This window comes from Grampus griseus (genome assembly GCF_964374135.1).
Source record: "Grampus griseus genome assembly, chromosome: 1".
NCBI classification, from domain to species: Eukaryota; Metazoa; Chordata; class Mammalia; order Artiodactyla; family Delphinidae; genus Grampus; species Grampus griseus.
Genome location: NC_139017.1, coordinates 163,375,161 through 163,391,065, shown reverse-complemented (window position 1 = coordinate 163,391,065; position 15,905 = coordinate 163,375,161). Strand labels below are relative to the sequence as shown.

Sequence of the window (15,905 nt, the reverse complement as noted above, 5' to 3'; positions counted from 1 at the left end):
CTGCAGAGGCCTGTCCTTCCATCCCAGAGCCTCCATGATCCACATCCAGGAGACCCAGAAAGTTCGACCGGGGAATTTTCCTTGGTGATGACCTCACTCCCCAGGAGCCTCCTGCAAAAACCACTTACAGAAATGCAAAGTTTTTTTGTTTTGTTTTGTTTTGTTTTGTTTTTTGTAGTACGCGGGCCTCTCACTGTTGCGGCCTCTCCCGTTGCGGAGCACAGGCTCCAGACGCGCAGGCTCAGCGGCCATGGCTCACTGGGCCCAGCCGCTCTGCAGCATGTGGGATCTTCCCGGACCGGGGCACGAACCCATGTCCCCTGCATCGGCAGACAGACTCTCAACCACTGCGCCACCAGGGAAGCCCAGATATGCAAAGTATTTTTAACCAAAACACACTGCCAAATTCAAAAGTGCCGGGAGAAAATGAAGGTTTGAATTACAGATTATGGCCATGGGAAGAGACAGTTCAATAACCGTTCCTGCCTTTAATTGCAAGGCCTGACTGGGTAAAGAGATAAACTAAGCAGCTGCCCGCCTTAGCTGCTCCAGGACAATGCAGCAAAACCCATAAAAAGAAGGAGAGGGGCGTGCTTCCCAGTCTGAATAGCTACCTTGGCAAATTACAGGGGAGCCGCCCCCCTCTTCCCCTTCCCCGCTGAGAAGCATAATTTTCTTTTCAGGCTGCACCTGGGGTCGCAAGGCCGGGCAGAGTCAGTCACATATGGAAAATTGTCTCATATTAATAAAATATGAATCGCAGGCCTGCCAAATTTCAGAGGGAAGGTTATAAAGAAAGCCCTGATCACCGGGGTGCCTGCTTTCCTCCTCCCCTGGCTTTGGCGCCTGGGGTCATCCCAGGTTTTCTGTGGTTTCCTTGGGTGTTTTGGTCTGTTTTTGTCTTTTTAGTATTTTTTGTTTTTGTTCTTGTTTTTTGATGATTGTGTAATTTTCCAGCAAATGATAACATTCCCCACTTGCATAAGCTAAGTTCACATTCTTTTCTCTCCTGGAATCCTCTTCGTAGCCCATTGCAACCAGAGGAATTGCCCCTTAAAGAGACAAAGGGCTAATGAGGGCTGCATCCCAGTCCCAGACCTCTGCTCTCACCTGCTCCCCACTCCTGCCTGAAGCTCAGCTTCAGGGTAGCCGGGGAGGCTGAGACTCTCCTGCCGCTAGGACTGCACAGCCAGGATAGGTCCAGCAGGCACAGAAGAGACCAGTCCTAGCAGAGCCGCTGAGAGCTCGAAGAGCTGCCAGCCCTTTGGCTTGGCCCCTGGCGTGGCTCGTCCTCCTTGTCCACTGCCCGAATCCCACACTTTCCTCAGCGGGCGGGAAGTGGCAAGTCCAGGTTCTCTCCCGTGGCTGTGGGAGTGTGAGCTGCCCGCCAGCTCCACCCCGGCCACCTCCCCCAGCTTCATGCCACTTTCCCGCCAGCGATTCCCAGGCGTATAGGGTGGCTGCCTCCTGCTGCCAAGTGTGGTGGGCGCGTTGTTGACACGATCAGGAAGCAGCAGAACCCATCTCTGCTCACGCACACCAACTCTCCCTTCTACATTTTACAGATCAGGAGACAGGCCCAGGGGCTCTGGCCTGCCCTGAGCTAATGATGGATCCACGTCTCTAATTCCCACTCCTGCACTTCTCCCCACGTGCCCCTCGGTGCGGGGAAGACACCCCCCACCTGTGCACTGCAGCTGAGGCCCCGGGAGACAACACACATGTCCCCAAGAGGGTGTCCTATCTCAAACACCTGTGGAACTCCTGCTGACCTGGCTCCCGTCTCCCGCGCACACCTGCCAGGTGAAGCCCTTGACCTTGTCCCTCACACACACTCTGCAATCACATGGTGAAGTCCAGTCTCTTTGGCTTTGACGTTCAAGGCTCTTCTGAGCACAGCCCCCACATGCCTGCCTTTCTCTCGTTCAGGACTTACTGGGCGTCTGCAGTGTGCCACACAGGTATTGGGCATAGATGAGAGTCATACAGGGTCCCTCCCCACACAGCCCACAGCCTAGCGGGGGAGGTAGACCCACAAACAGGTACCGATGACACAGCGCTGGGAGCCGCTGAGGGCAAGGCTCGCACCTAGCGACGGTGGGACAGCTGCTCCAAGCACTTCCCGCAGGAGGGCGCTGGGCCAGAGGGTGCAGGTGCCTTATTTCCCTCACATCACCCTGCAGGGACCTCAATGTTATGGGGACACGGAGGAAAGCCCTTCCGAGCTGAGGTGAAGCAGTGAGGGGGTGTCAGCCACACAAGGTAGGGAAGGGTATTCCTGGCAGAGGGGTCATCACATGTGAGACAGAGTGGGCAGGGGGCTAGCAGTGTTTGGGGTGGCAGAGGAGCCGTGAGAGGAGGCAAGCCCAGGAGATGAGCGTGGAGGTGCCCGTGCCCCCGGCTGAGTGCCATGAGCGGGGGCCCCTTCTGTGCAGGCTGCCCCGGTCTGAATTCCGGCCTCCCCACCCCTGCCTTGCACAGACCTCGCGCCCCGGCCGTGGACACGCCATCCACATGCCGGGCCTGGCACAGCCCTGCCCTCCCTCTGGGCTTGCCCAGCTGTGTCCTCCCCCTGGGAACAGGGGCAAGGGGGACGCTGTGCTGGTTCCGTCTTTTCAGGTAACAAAGTCCAGCCCACGCTGGTCCCCCCCGCACGTCTCCCTAAGCCTCAGGCTTTACCTGGTCTGTTCGCATTTTCACTAGTGCTCCTTCCGTTCCTGAACCCTTGCTGGGCCGGAGCTTGTTTACGGAGGGGGCTGGAGGGGGCCCCTGTTTACTGTGGGGGCCTCCTGTCAGCCCCCTTTCCTGGTTCCCAGCTGTCTGACCCTCTGATTTTTGATCTGACCCTCCCTCTTCCCACTTGCCCTTTCTTTTCTCTCTGCATCTTTGTTTTCATTCTCTGGTTGACTGTGTAAACCTGCAGAAAGTGAGAGCTCTACCAGCTCGGTGGCTTTGGCCGAGCTATTTAGGCTCACTCTCAGTTTTCCCATCTGGGAAATGGGGTTCGTAGTGCTTACCTTACAGGGTTCTTGGGAAGATTGTTATAAATGATACAGTAAAGCTCCCGGCCCACAGTAGACCCTCGATAAAGGGTAGCTGTTGCTGTATTCTCTATTTCTTTCTCTCTCCCCCCACCCACTTTCCCTCCCCTCTCTTCTTCTAACCCCTCTTTCTCCAGAGGAGCTGAAAATCCTCTTCCCATCCCCCCCACCCCGCCTTCCTCCACCCCCTTCCCTTCCTCACTGTCTTGCTGCTTAACAGGGAGCCGCAGTTTTCTCCTTGTTTTATCTATTAAACGCCTTTGTGTTTCCCTGTTGTTAATTGTGATTGAAGCACCGCCGTGTCTTGCTTCTGTAATTAAGTGCTCCTCTGTCAGCCATCCCTCTCCTGGGGTAGCCCTGGGTGGAGACACCTGCCCGTTCAGCCACACCTGGAGTTCCTCCTCCACCAGGGCGGACGGAGGGCTCCTCAAACCCGGTTTTCCTTCCCTCTGCTCCTTTGAACCCCATTTATCCCAATTTGCTAAATTTAAACTTGGCTTTCCCAGAACAGCTTTGTGCTCTGACCAACTAAATTAAGCCTCTCGTTGCTCCTTTCCGTGGCCTTTTATGAACCTGCCCAGCATTAATTACCATGTTTGTCACCAGGTAATAAAAATCTCTGAACTCCCTGCCACCAGATTATCTTTTTCAAGAAATGCAACCCATTTACGGTTAATAACCAGAGACCCTGCCCCGTCCTCCGCCTGCAAAAGCAACACGATGACATGATTTATAGCAGCCGAAGGAGCCCCTGCATTTCCATGAGGGACGATGGTGCTCAAGCTGGCCCTGGCTCCCCCGGTCGCAGGCCATGCCTTCCCCCCAGCCCCCCTTCTGTCGGGGGCTCCGAGGCTGCGGATTAAATGCTCGCTCCCCACCGAGTCGCGGCGGCCTCAGCAGGTGGAGATAATGTTCCTGTCCTCTCTCCCCTCACAGACCATGTCTCGGTTGGAGGACTCGGGGACAGTTTTTACGAATATTTGATCAAATCCTGGCTGATGTCGGCCAAGACAGATATGGAGGCTAAAGATATGTACTACGAAGCCTTGGAGGTAAGACAGGCGCCTGATTCTTCATGGGTGGTCAGTCACTTGCCACCGGTTCCCACGTGGGTTCCTGAGAGCCGGAGGGCTTGCTCCCCACCACACCCCTACGGTGAACTGTCCTCCCAGAGGGAGGACAAGACAGTCCCCTCCCCAGCCTGTTGCTTGACTCTTCTCAAACACCTTGAAATTAGGGCCGTGTGAGCATCCTCATTTCACAGATGCAAAACCCAAGCTCAAGGAGGTGAAGTCATTTGTCCGAAGTCTCACAGGAAGCAGCAGGCAGTCTGATTCAGCAACCACGGTGTCTGTGTTTCTGTTGATGTGTCAGAGCCCAGAACACAGCCAGACTAGGAGCCCCCAAGCGAGGCTGCCAAAGCAAGACCCTCGGCCATCTTCCTGTGGAACCAGAGGTGACATACTTAGCACATCCCGGCTGGGAGGGGCCTCCCTCAGTGGAGCACCCACTTCTCTTCCTTCTCTTTATGTGGATGGAAACCAAGGCCCAGAGAGGGGAAGGCACTTGCTCAAAGCCACACAGCACAGAACTGGCAGAGCTGGAGCTAGAGCCAGGTCTCCAAAGCCAGCCGCCAGGTTCTCCCCACTGTCCCTCAGCTCTGCTGGTCTGTCTACAGGGCATGGAGTGAACAGGGATGCTAAGCTCAGATGGGTCCCTCCAAAGAGGCGGAGACTGTAGGACAGAGGGGGAGTCGGTTAGAATCCCAGCAGCCCCATCAATAGATACCTTTGAGCCCAGCTAAAGAAAAGGCACTGGGCAGGCTCCGGGCCTCAGTTTCCTCATCAAGTACGTTGAGCAGGTTGGATCTATTCTGCTACCGCCGTGGTCTAAGCTAACTGGATTCCTCGCTCCAGCCCTCCCCACTCTAAGTCAGTTCTTCCGCAGCAGCCAGAGTAGCTGTAAGTGCACGTCCCTCCGCTCATGATTCCCTTAGCGCTCGGAATAAACCAGACTCCTCACCTTTGCCCGCAGTCCCTGATCTGGGACTGCCAGTCACTCTGAGCTCCCTCCCCTTTGCCCTCTGAGCTCTCGTTCCCACCTCAGGGCTTCTGTACCTGCTGTTCCTTCTACCTGGAGTATCATCCAGGTGGCTGGGTCCTGCTTATTGGTCAACTCAGATGCCACTGAATTAGCCTTCCCCAGCGTCTCTCTCTCTCACATACCTGAGGCGTATTATTATCAGCGTCTAAAATGATCACATGTGTGTATCTGTTTACTTGTTTATTGTCTATCTTCCTGAGCTGTCTAGAGCAAGGATTTTGTCTACTCATTCACTGTATACGTCACTCCCAAAACAGTGCTTGGTACCTGGGAGGCATACAGTCACTATTTTGTGAACAAATAAATGGATGAGGGGAAGGCAGGAAGGAAGGGAGGGAGGGAGGGAGAGGGGACGGAAAGATGAGTGGGTAGGTGAACACGTGGATGATTGAATGGATGGACGGGTGGGTGGGAGGATGGATGGGTAAGTGGATATGGTGGATAGGTGGGTAGATATGGGTGGATGGGTGGGTGTGGGCAGCAGACTGGATGGATGAATGATATCTAGCTACACCCTGATCACATGAATCCGGCCAGGAATGGTAGTCCTTAAAGGAGGCACATTGGAACAGGCCTCCGGAGCCGTGGGTCCTTTAAACTGTGGGCTCAGTAATGAGTTTTCCCTGCCCAGCTCCCTGGCACCAAGACCTGAGTCATGAAGCAGGTCCCAGGATTCCAGTCCCAGCTCAGTCTGGCTCAGCCCCGTCCACTCCAGGCTTCTGAGCGGACCTTCCACTGCAGCCTGCGGCTCCTGGCAAGGATTAGCGGTCAGGTTCGGCGGTGGCCAGGTGTGCTGCCTGGAGAGGCCCTTTCTGCCCTTGCTGCCTTTCTTGCAGAGTAAACATAGAGTTCACGAGCAGCCCAGTTCCTAGCCCTCAGGGAACACTGTAGCTGAGGCTTCAAGGGAAGAAATGGCCATAAATTATTTAAGCAAACGGGGAGTTTTATAGAAGTGCTCGATTGAACAGGCTAGAACTCAGCTTTGCTCCCACCTTTTATCTCCCCAGTGAAAAGCCTGAAGTGTCTCTGACCCTGGGTAAAGGCTGGGCCTCTGGCAAGTTTGGGGCTTTGAAGAATGTTCTGGTGGTTGTCAGCCTTGTTGGCATGTTAAAAACCACCTGGGGAGCTGTAAAACCCCAATGCCCAGGCTGCACCCCAACAAGGTGACATCAGAACCTCTGGGCTGGGGCCCAGGCCATAGCCTTGAAAGCTTCCCTGGGGGCTCCAGTATGTGGGTTAGACCAGTGTCCAGCTAGGGTGGGTGTGAGGGCTTCAGGCAGATCAGCTGGGCACACCCGGGGTCACGGAGGAGGGGCAGCAAGAAGAACAGGGAGCTTCTGTCCCTGCGGCCTCCTCCAGGCAGGTGCGCTGGGTGCCTGGCCTTAGTTAGCCCCTTCTCGCAGATGATGAAACTGAGGCTCTGAAAGGCCCAGGGTCACCCGGCAACACGGCAGAGCCAAGACGCAAACACGGTCTCGCTGACTCTGGATCCAGGGCCCCTGCCTCTGCTCACCAGCTGGCGAATTGCTGGGGAGCCTGGCTGGCCCGAAGGCCCTCTCAGAAGTGCGCAGATGGGGTGCCCTCCAGGAGGTAGAGGAAGGAACCGTCAGTGCCAGGCGCTTAGCCAGCGTCTTTGAGTAGCTTCATAACCATCCCAGGAATTATTATTCCCGTTTTACAGTTGAGGAAAGGGAGTCTTCAGCAAAGGGAAGTAACTTGCCCAAAGTCACCCAACTCTCAAATTGCAGAGCTGGGATTCAAACTCAGCTCTCTACTATGTCTCTTGCTATGATTTTAGCCTTTTTACCAGTCGGTTGCCCGACCGTGCTATCTTGTGTTTTGCTAAGGGTTTTAGAAAGGCTTGGGGCTTTTGTTTTTTACCTTTGCGTTTGCTTGTCTAAATTATATCCTCAAAGAGAGACTGGCCTATCATTTCCTCTTTACCACAACTACTTAGCCTGGGGTTAACCCCAAATAGAAATAACCAGTGGGAGACAGTCTTGAAGGTACAGGTTTCCAGCTACAGTGTGAAGCTTCCTGGGATCTCCCGGGATGTCTGTGTCCTCTCCCCAGTGCTGGCAGTGATAACTGAACCAGGTTTCTGTGCCCGGGACTAGCCCTGCCACCCCTCCCGCACCAGCACCCTTAGCGACGCAGAGCAGCTACCGTGGACCCAGCTCTGCCCAGGAGCCAGGGCCCGGCCCGGACGCGGCAGCCCTCCAGGCTGCCTCCGTGCTCCTCCCCACAGGGAGCAGATGCCTTGGCGCGCCAGTCGCTTCATCAGAGCTTCCCCATCTGCTGCTCAGTGAGGGTCCTGCAGGTAGCCCACCGGCCTGGGCCTTACAGCAGAGGGCAAAGGACAAGACAGATCGAGGAACGAATGTTGTTTGAGCACCTCCCACATGCCAGGCACTGGCTGGAGGATGGTAGTGGTGGCTTCTGCCGTCACCTGGCACTCAGAGTCCTGGGACAAAGGCAGACGTTCCACAGAAATATATACACATAGGCGCACACAAGTGGGAACGACACCTCGTAGAAAGATAACAGGGTAGCAGCGTAATGGGGCCACAATGGTTTAGACCAAGGAAGAGGCATCCTGGAGGGGCTCAGACGCAGAGCTAGAGGTAGCAGAGCTGGGATGGGATCTTGGGGGAGAAGCAGTAGTTGCCGCAAAGCCCCGAGGCAGGAAGAAAAGGTCTTTGTGGAGGTCACCAGCGCAGAGACCTTCTCTGGCCTCACTCCGCAAAGTAGGACCTCCTCCCCGAGCTTTTTTCTGCCTCGTCCCCTTAATTTGTTTCATTCAGAATGTTGATCACAAATTGGGATTCTCGGGTGTATTTGCTTTTGTTGGGACGTCTCTGTGCCCACGGGTGAGCTCCCTGAGTCCAGGTCCAGACCCATCTTCAGGGCTGTGTTCCCTGCACGGAGCACAGTGCTGGCACCAAGAGGCGCTCACGAAATGTTCACTGGGGGAGGGGGCACAGGAATGAAACGAGGCCTGCGGCGTGGCTGGAGCGGGGACGGGGGCGGGGGCCGACTGGAGAGGAATCATAATAGCCAGCACTTATTGAGCCTCTCTGTGCGAAGAAATATACGCTAAGCTCCGCAGACACATCCCGCTGAATCCTCACAGCCCTGTGAAGTGGTTCATGCTCTCATCCCCATATTATATGTGAGGAAATTGAGGCACAGAGAGAACATAGAACCTGCGCAATGTCACACAGCTCGGAACTGGTGGAGGCGGGGTTTGAACCAGAGTCTACACCCGGGAGCCATGTCCGTGGCATCAGGTTAAACCTCAGGGTGTACATCAGGGAGTCTCGGAGGCCCTGCTGGACTTTCGTCTGAGGGCACTTGGAAACCATGGGAGGGCATTAAACAGGCCCAAGACGCAGTCAGGACCAGTACGTACAGAGTGCACCCCACCGCCCGCCCACCCCAGAGGATAGACGGGAGGGCAAGAGTGGAGGCAGAGGCCTGGCCAGGGCCCCAGAGGCTCCGCCCTGGATTAGGACCCATGGAGTCCAGCCTTGCAGCTGTGTGGGTGGCTGCCGCCATCACCTCAGTCTCCACGGCTCCCAAGGGACTAACGGCAGGCAGTCAGGGGCGCGATGGCCTGACACCTACACCCCCCAACATCCTGGGAGTCTTTCCCAACAGCATCACCTCTTGGGGGACCAGGGGAGGGCTCTGAAAGCCCCTTGCCACCAAAAGGAGCAGCCATTGGGTAATGGAAGGAGCCGGGCTTGGGCATCGGGGGGTCCTTGTCTTGACCGTGGTGTGGTGGGTGACCTGGGACACGCCACTCAACCCCTGTGTCTAGGGAGAGCAGTACAGCCCATGTGCCTGGCTTTTTGTGAGCATTAAATGAGGAAGCCTGTGGTAAGGGCCTGTAGAGGGCAGCTGTTACTGTCTATGGTCCTTTTTGAGAATCTGATCAAATATTACTGACCCTCTTCCCACGACAATGCCCTGAAGTGTCACCTACAATTCTAGGGGCACTCTGGACCCCTTCCAGCCCATCCACAGGCCAGCTGGGCTTCAGGTTAAGGTTCCCTAACAGAGGATATAATGGAGATGGATAATAATTTTTAAAGATATTTTTTTCCAAAAATTTTTTGAATGTAGACGTTTTAAAAGTCTGTGTAAGAGACTGGCCCTGGGGAGCTGCCTTGTGTCCCAGCCCCCCAGCAAGCACCAGGCCTCAGCTGGGTGAGTGGCAGAACCTCCCACCAGCCCCATCAGGGACCGCCCCCAGCCAAGGCCGGCAGGCCTCCTTTGTCTGGGATGGAGGGCTCGACAGAGCTGCGCTTGCTGCCTCTCCAAAATGTTCACTTTCCGTCCTCTCCCTTCCCTTCTCTGTACCCTCCCACGCCCTTCCTCCCCGCCCAATTCCCACCTTGCTCCCAGGCAATAGAGACCCACTTGCTGAATGTCTCTCCCGGGGGGCTGACCTACATTGCTGAGTGGCGAGGGGGGATTCTGGACCACAAGATGGGGCACCTGGCCTGTTTCTCCGGGGGCATGATCGCCCTCGGCGCTGAGGATGCCAAGGAAGAAAAGAGGGCCCACTACCGGGAGCTCGCAGCCCAGATCACCAAGACGTGCCACGAATCGTACGCCCGCTCAGGTAACCCTGCAAGGGGAAGGGGCTGCAGGAAAGACTGAGGCTAGACGCCAGGAAGAACTGGAAAGACCAGGAGAGTGGCAGTGAGTGAAGGGAACACACGGACTTAGGGAAGCCTCACCTTGGAGGTTACCCGGAATTTGAATGAGGGGTGCGCTATACACACACAGAGACTGTGCCCTCAGTTAGAGGGAACACGGTGCTGTGTTAGCACTTTGTGTGTGCCGGGTGTCATTCAGCACTGGACATACATCATCGCTGACCCTCACAACACAGATGAGGAAACTGAGGCTCAGAGATGACCCGGCCAAGTTCCCATGGGAGGGGCTCAGAGCAGAGGGTCCTCCAGCCCCTGAGGCAGAAACATTGGCTTCCTGAGCCTTTAGCAAATTCCTTCTCCCTGAACCCCTACCCCTAAACGTATCTCTGCCTTTCCTCCCTGGAACGCTCCCATTCAGAGGGTCTCACCACCTCCTGGCACCACCCCATAATCACCCTCTGACCCAAGACCCCCGGAAAGCTTGAGAGCTTCTGCACCATCCGCGCCAGCACTCACCGCAGCGCTGTCAAACGCTAGACTCAGAAGCCGCATGAGAGAATGTGAATCCAGCTCCTCATTTTACATGCAGGGAAACTGAGTCAGCCCAGAGCGGGGACCTGGCTTAGCCAAAGCCACACCGTGTATGAGTAGCTAAGCCGGGGCTAGAACCCAGGTCTCCTGATGCCCAGCCCCATCTTGTGTGCTGCCTTTCTAAACAACACCCCTCAGAAAAAGCCCCGGGCCCCCCTGACCCCAGAAGGGGCCCACCGCTCTGAGTTGTAAACCCAGCCTTGGTTGGAGGAGAGGACCTAAGATCTGCAGTAAAAGATCTTGGCTCAAATGCCACTCTGCCGCTCAGCAGCTGGTGGCCTCTGTTTTCTCATCTGTTCAATGGGAACAATAACACAGGTCTCCTGGGCCCCACAGGAAGTGCTTGGCCCACGCCTTCAGCCAGCAGCATGGGAGGCGTTTGTTAGCAGTCCACCGAAAACGTGTCTGTGAGCGCGCCAGTGGAATCCAGAGCTCCTGGAGCTGTTTTCAGGAAGCCAGCAATTCGCAGTGGGTCCTTAAAACCGGTCTTCAATTCCCTTCAAAGAGCTCTGCCAGCACCACAAACAAATAGGAAATCTCAGGAATAATAAAAGCTTGCTATTTGTCGGGGACAATCAGCCCAGACCATAAAAGGCAGTCGCTTAGTAAAGCATGTTGTTACAACCAGCCCGGCTCGTCCACGGATGGCTGCAGCAATCGCTCTTGCCCTCACCCCATTAGCAGCTTGGCGAAACGGCTGTGTTCTGATGGCCAAGAGCAGCTGTGCCATCTGAGAGGATCAGAGGAGCCAGGATCTGCCTAATTCCTCTTCCATGAAGCCCTCCATGAATGAGTAGGCTGTCCTGCAAAGCTCCAATATGTCCCTGAGAAAAAGCAGCCCAGGGCCTCTTGGGGTCCTGAGCCCTAATGGGAGGTGGGGGGCCCACATTAGGACCAGAGCTGGGCCCTCCGCTGACCTGACAGGATATGCAGGCATTAAAGGGAGGATGATCTGACCCACATACCCTAAATTTTGGACCTAAAGAGTCAGACCCAGGGGAGAAAGAGAGAGAGGACAGCCTGGGGAAAGGGCATCAGACAGATCCAGGGTCACATCCCAGCTCGGCCACAACTTGCTGTGTTACCTTGGACAAATTACATAGCCTCTCTGATCCTCAGTTTCCACATGCGCGAGAGGCAGGTACAAGTATCTGCCTTACCAAAACAACATTTTTTAAGGATTGCAATAAATGCATGTAAAGCACCCAGCACAGCCCTTGAACTCCTAAATGGTGGCGGCAGTGGTGGCTATAATGGTGGCCATCCAGAAAACAGGAACAGCAGCAAACTGACCGAAACCAAACAATGACAACGAAACCCAGACCTCGTCAGGCCTTCTTTATTCAGCTCCCTCTGCCTGAATACGTGCCTTCCGGGCGAATCTTCCCTCACCTCCACCTCAGCAGTCTCCCACACTGTCAGCTCTGGAAGGCTGGTTCTGGGACGTGTCAAAAGCAGTTCCCAGAGAAAGGGGGTCTGTGGAGAAGCATCGTTGCAATATTAGCAAATTAAAGGGTCTGGTAAGTCCTGTAGACAGGAGGCTCTCACTCTGTTTAACCCACTGTTCCCCAAATGTGCTTAAAACTCCAACCCCTTCTTGGCCGAGCGCTGGTTAACACCCTGCAGGGCTAATGTTTCACCCAAACGTTTGTCTCCCCGGACTGCTGGGAAGTTCATTTGGATTCTCAGGGTCTAAACTGCAGACGTTTCGAGGCCTAAGGGCGTTGCTTTGGCCAGCCCAGGCCAGCCCATCACCAGCCGGCCCCGGCCAGGGCTACCACGCCACTTCCGTCTCTCCTGGGGCACTGGGATCCCGAAGAACAGGAGGTGGGAGGTCTGACCCAGGCCCCCTGGTTGGTCATTCCTGCAGATACCAAACTGGGGCCCGAAGCCTTCTGGTTTAACTCAGGCAGAGAGGCCGTGGCCACGCAGACGAGCGAGAGCTACTACATCCTGCGGCCCGAGGTGGTGGAGAGTTACATGTACCTGTGGCGGCAGACCCACGACCCCATCTACAGGGAGTGGGGCTGGGAAGTGGTGATGGTGAGTGGAGGGGCGCAGGGGGAGGGTGGTGAACTGGTGGCAGGTGCCCTTGAGAATTCACAGTCAGGGTCCAAACCCAAGAGGAAGGGCAAGCCAGGCTGGCATCTGGCTAAAGTTGAGAGTGCAAAGGGTCAAGGTTTGGTTGCAGAGCCAGGAGTCCCCAGCCGGCCAGGAGCAGGCCAGGAACTCGTGAAGAGTGTTCTGAGTGCCCAATAATGGCAGCAAACTGAGAGGGCCGAACGCAGGGCAGCAGCCAGAGGTGGCCCAGCACACGCGTGGTCACTGCTCTCCGACGCTGAGGCCTGGACAGGTGACTAGATTTCTCCTCTCAAACAGGAACGGGCTGCCAGCTCACCTCCCTCCTCTCCCCGAAGCTAGCCCAGCCCTGGGCAGCCCCCTCTCTGGGCTCTGCTCCCCCAATCCCCTTCCTTCTTTGGGGCAGGTATCAAAGGCAGGGTTGGGGATTCCAGAAGGTTCTTGGATGGATGCCAAGCTTTCTCTGCTGTTCTCCCCCGGGCCCACTGCTCTCGGAGGCACAGACTTGGTGGGGAGAGCCACACTCCCAGAGCACGTGCTCAGCTGGGGCGTGGGCCCTGCTCAGGCTCCCTGACATGCTTCATTGGCCAGAATCCCTCTGCTTTCCTGAAGACCCTGGTTCTTGACCTTTGAAAGCCAAGTGTTTTGTGCTCCTGGGCCCCACCCACAGACCCTCAGTGGGTACAACTTGCATTTCTGTACAAAAGGCAGGCACAGCCTCTGGCCCAGGGACTACACCTCTACAGGGAATCCCTGGGGCGTGCCAAGTCCAGTCCCCAAATCCCAGCCCGCAAACATCACCAGCCCCTTCCCTGACCTCTGTCCACCACTGTGGGTGAGTCTGTCAGGTCAGTCTAGTTCCCCGAGAGGCAGAGAAGCTTCCTCGAAGTTCACACCAGGTGAAGCGCTCAGGCCGGGCAGGGACTAAGTTCTCAGCGTGGGCCCAGGGAGCGTGGTGACGGCAGGAATTCGGCCTGCTGCCCCCACCAATGCTGGGGTCCCCAGCCAAGGGGTGGGAGGGCCTGCCTGTTCGAGAGCTGGGCAGGCGGAATCTTGGGGGGGCGCCTCTCCTCTCCCCACACCACGGCTGCCTTCCTTTCCTTCAGGCCTTGGAGAAATACTGTCGGACGGAAGCCGGCTTCTCTGGGATCCAAGACGTATACAGTAAGGTTCCCGACCACGACAACAAGCAGCAGACTTTCTTTCTGGCGGAGACACTAAAGTGAGTTGGGGCTCGGCTGGCGTTCTTCCCAGAGGGCAACTGGGCTTTTCTTAGGGAAGGGGGAGGGGGCGGGGGGGGCAGGGGGCAGCAGTCCCTTCCTTCACCATCAGTCAAGTTCTGCTGTCCCGGGAGCGGGGCCCAAGAGGGACGGAGGCTTGGGGTCCAGGTGCGGGCCTTGGGCCAGACCAGTTTCTCCACGCAGAGTGAGGCCGGGCTGGACTCCACCCCCCTAAGCATTAGCTATGTGAGAAGTTAACTTCTTTAACCTGTCTCCTCAAGTTACTTAAGTTCTCTGAAACTGTGCCCTTCTGTAAAATGGGCAGAGTAATAACCATGATGGTGTCAAGCCCGGTCACTGCTGCAGTTGTGCTGCTGCGCTGTTCCCCTCCTTTCTTGGGGGGAAAGTTGGCCTCCTCGCTGTTCCCTAAAGCAGTCCCCTTGTGCTTTAGCTCTTTAGGATGGATTGGATGGTCTGTTCCTTCCATTAAAAACCCCCATGGCTTGGAAACCTGCAGTTCTGGAGTCGCGACTCCCTGTGCGTTTTAGCGCCCGGACATCTACTTGAGTGTCGAGTCTCCTGGTACATAAGGAAGCAGGCAGAGTCCTGGGGTAGCCCTCAGGCCTCCCTGCAAAAAAAAAGAGAGAATCTAGGCCACACAGGGTCCTCAGAGGGCCAGGTGGGGAAAGCACCTGAGGGAAGCTGGTTGGGGCAGAGGTACAGAGTGGGGGCTGGGGCAGCGCCAGGATGAACCGGCTCCGTCTGACCTAAAGCTCAGTGCTCCCCTCGACGTCCACAGCTCCTTCCTGGGGACGAGCCCTCCGGGCAGATTTGGGGTCTCCGACCTCCCTGCGCCCTTGGGCACAGGCCAGTCACAGAGGCCCCTGAGATTCCTTCGCAGTGGGTGCCCCCTTCCCCAGAGCGCTGACAGGCTGTGTCTTGCTCCCCTCCCTGCCGGGGCACAGGTATCTCTATCTTCTGTTCTCTGAAGATGACATGCTCTCGCTGGAAGACTGGGTGTTCAACACGGAGGCCCACCCGCTCCCCGTGAGCCACCCGGACAGCTCTGGCAGGGGCGGGGCCTGACTCCCACCACCCGTCGCCTTGTACTCCAGGACCACCTTTACGGGATCTGGGGCTGTTCTCAAACGGATTGGAGATGTGGGCCCCTGCCTGGCGGACCCGGCAGATGTGTTGGACGAGCAACTTCTTTTCCTCTGTGAGGAGACAGGACTCGGAGACACAGCGATGTCACACCAGGCCCAGACATTCCTTTCCACGGAGAATGTCTATGAAACCTGCTCACTTGCCATTCCAGGGCCAAAGCACCGGAGGTTTGCATCGCAGCCTCGTGTATTTGATTCACGTCCTTTCGTTTTGGAGGTTTTTTGGTTTTTGCTTGATTTTGCCTTTTCTCTACAGTTGTGTTTTCTCACAGATTTTAAATATAGTTTTCAAAATCATGTGCTTTCAAAAATGGTGTTCTCCAATAAACTAAACCTTAAAGTGTTTGCACACACACACACAAAATCTTGACCCCATTTTCTATATTTTGAATTCCTTTTGCCCAACGTTTACTCTATGTTCAATTATGTGTCATTTTCCTTATAATTTGAGGAGGGGTTTCCCTTTGATTTGGGCCTAAGTGTTACGAATCACTAGTGCTGTTTTCAGTATTGTAATGGAAAAATCTGTAAAGTTACAATAAAGGAGTTTATTGAATAAGAAATACAATTGGGTTCATCGCACATCAGTGACTCCTGGGGAGACCATTGCAATGCTATCATCAGAAAGAATAATCAACCAGCAGTTGATTTAAGGTATAAAGATGCCAACTTCTATTACCTCCCCTTGAACTGGTCCTAATAGATTCAGGAAGGGTGAGGGCAACCCTTTAAATGAAGTTGGATATTTATACTTACATCAAGGCTTGGAAGAGGCCCAGAGAGGAGCAGCAACTTGCCTGAGGTCCCACAGCCAGTAAAGGCAGAGGTGAAACCCCTAGGGTTTGCTCACCACCCCAGTCCAGGGTTCATCTATTCCATCATTCAGCAGATGCTTGGTGAGTGCCTGCAGGGGACCAGACGTGGGGGCGCAGCTGTGAGTGGGACAGTCATAAGCCCCGCCCTCAGGGAGCATACAGCCAAGCAGGGACACACAGACCATGAAGGAGAATGACTGCAAGTTACGTGAAGTGCTCCAAA

The 15,905-nt window shown here is 55.5% G+C and overlaps 1 protein-coding gene across 3 annotated transcripts in view; it reads left to right on the top strand.

Moving 5' to 3' along the window:
- MAN1C1 (mannosidase alpha class 1C member 1) overlaps window positions 1–15,345 on the top strand; it is a gene marked incomplete at both ends in the record, with an annotated part of 131,283 nt that extends 115,938 nt beyond the window's left edge. For 2 of the 3 annotated variants that reach the window (XM_082678088.1, XM_082678089.1), the window contains 5 exons: window positions 3,978–4,093; window positions 9,555–9,774; window positions 12,273–12,445; window positions 13,588–13,703; window positions 14,667–15,345. In XM_082678088.1, the coding sequence (XP_082534214.1) occupies window positions 3,978–4,093; window positions 9,555–9,774; window positions 12,273–12,445; window positions 13,588–13,703; window positions 14,667–14,787 (746 nt within the window). Of the gene's footprint in view, window positions 1–3,977; window positions 4,094–9,554; window positions 9,775–12,272; window positions 12,446–13,587; window positions 13,708–14,666 lie in introns of those variants that run through there. The other variant, XM_082678090.1, reaches the window with a different exon arrangement.
- Between the last annotated feature and the right edge of the window lie 560 nt (window positions 15,346–15,905).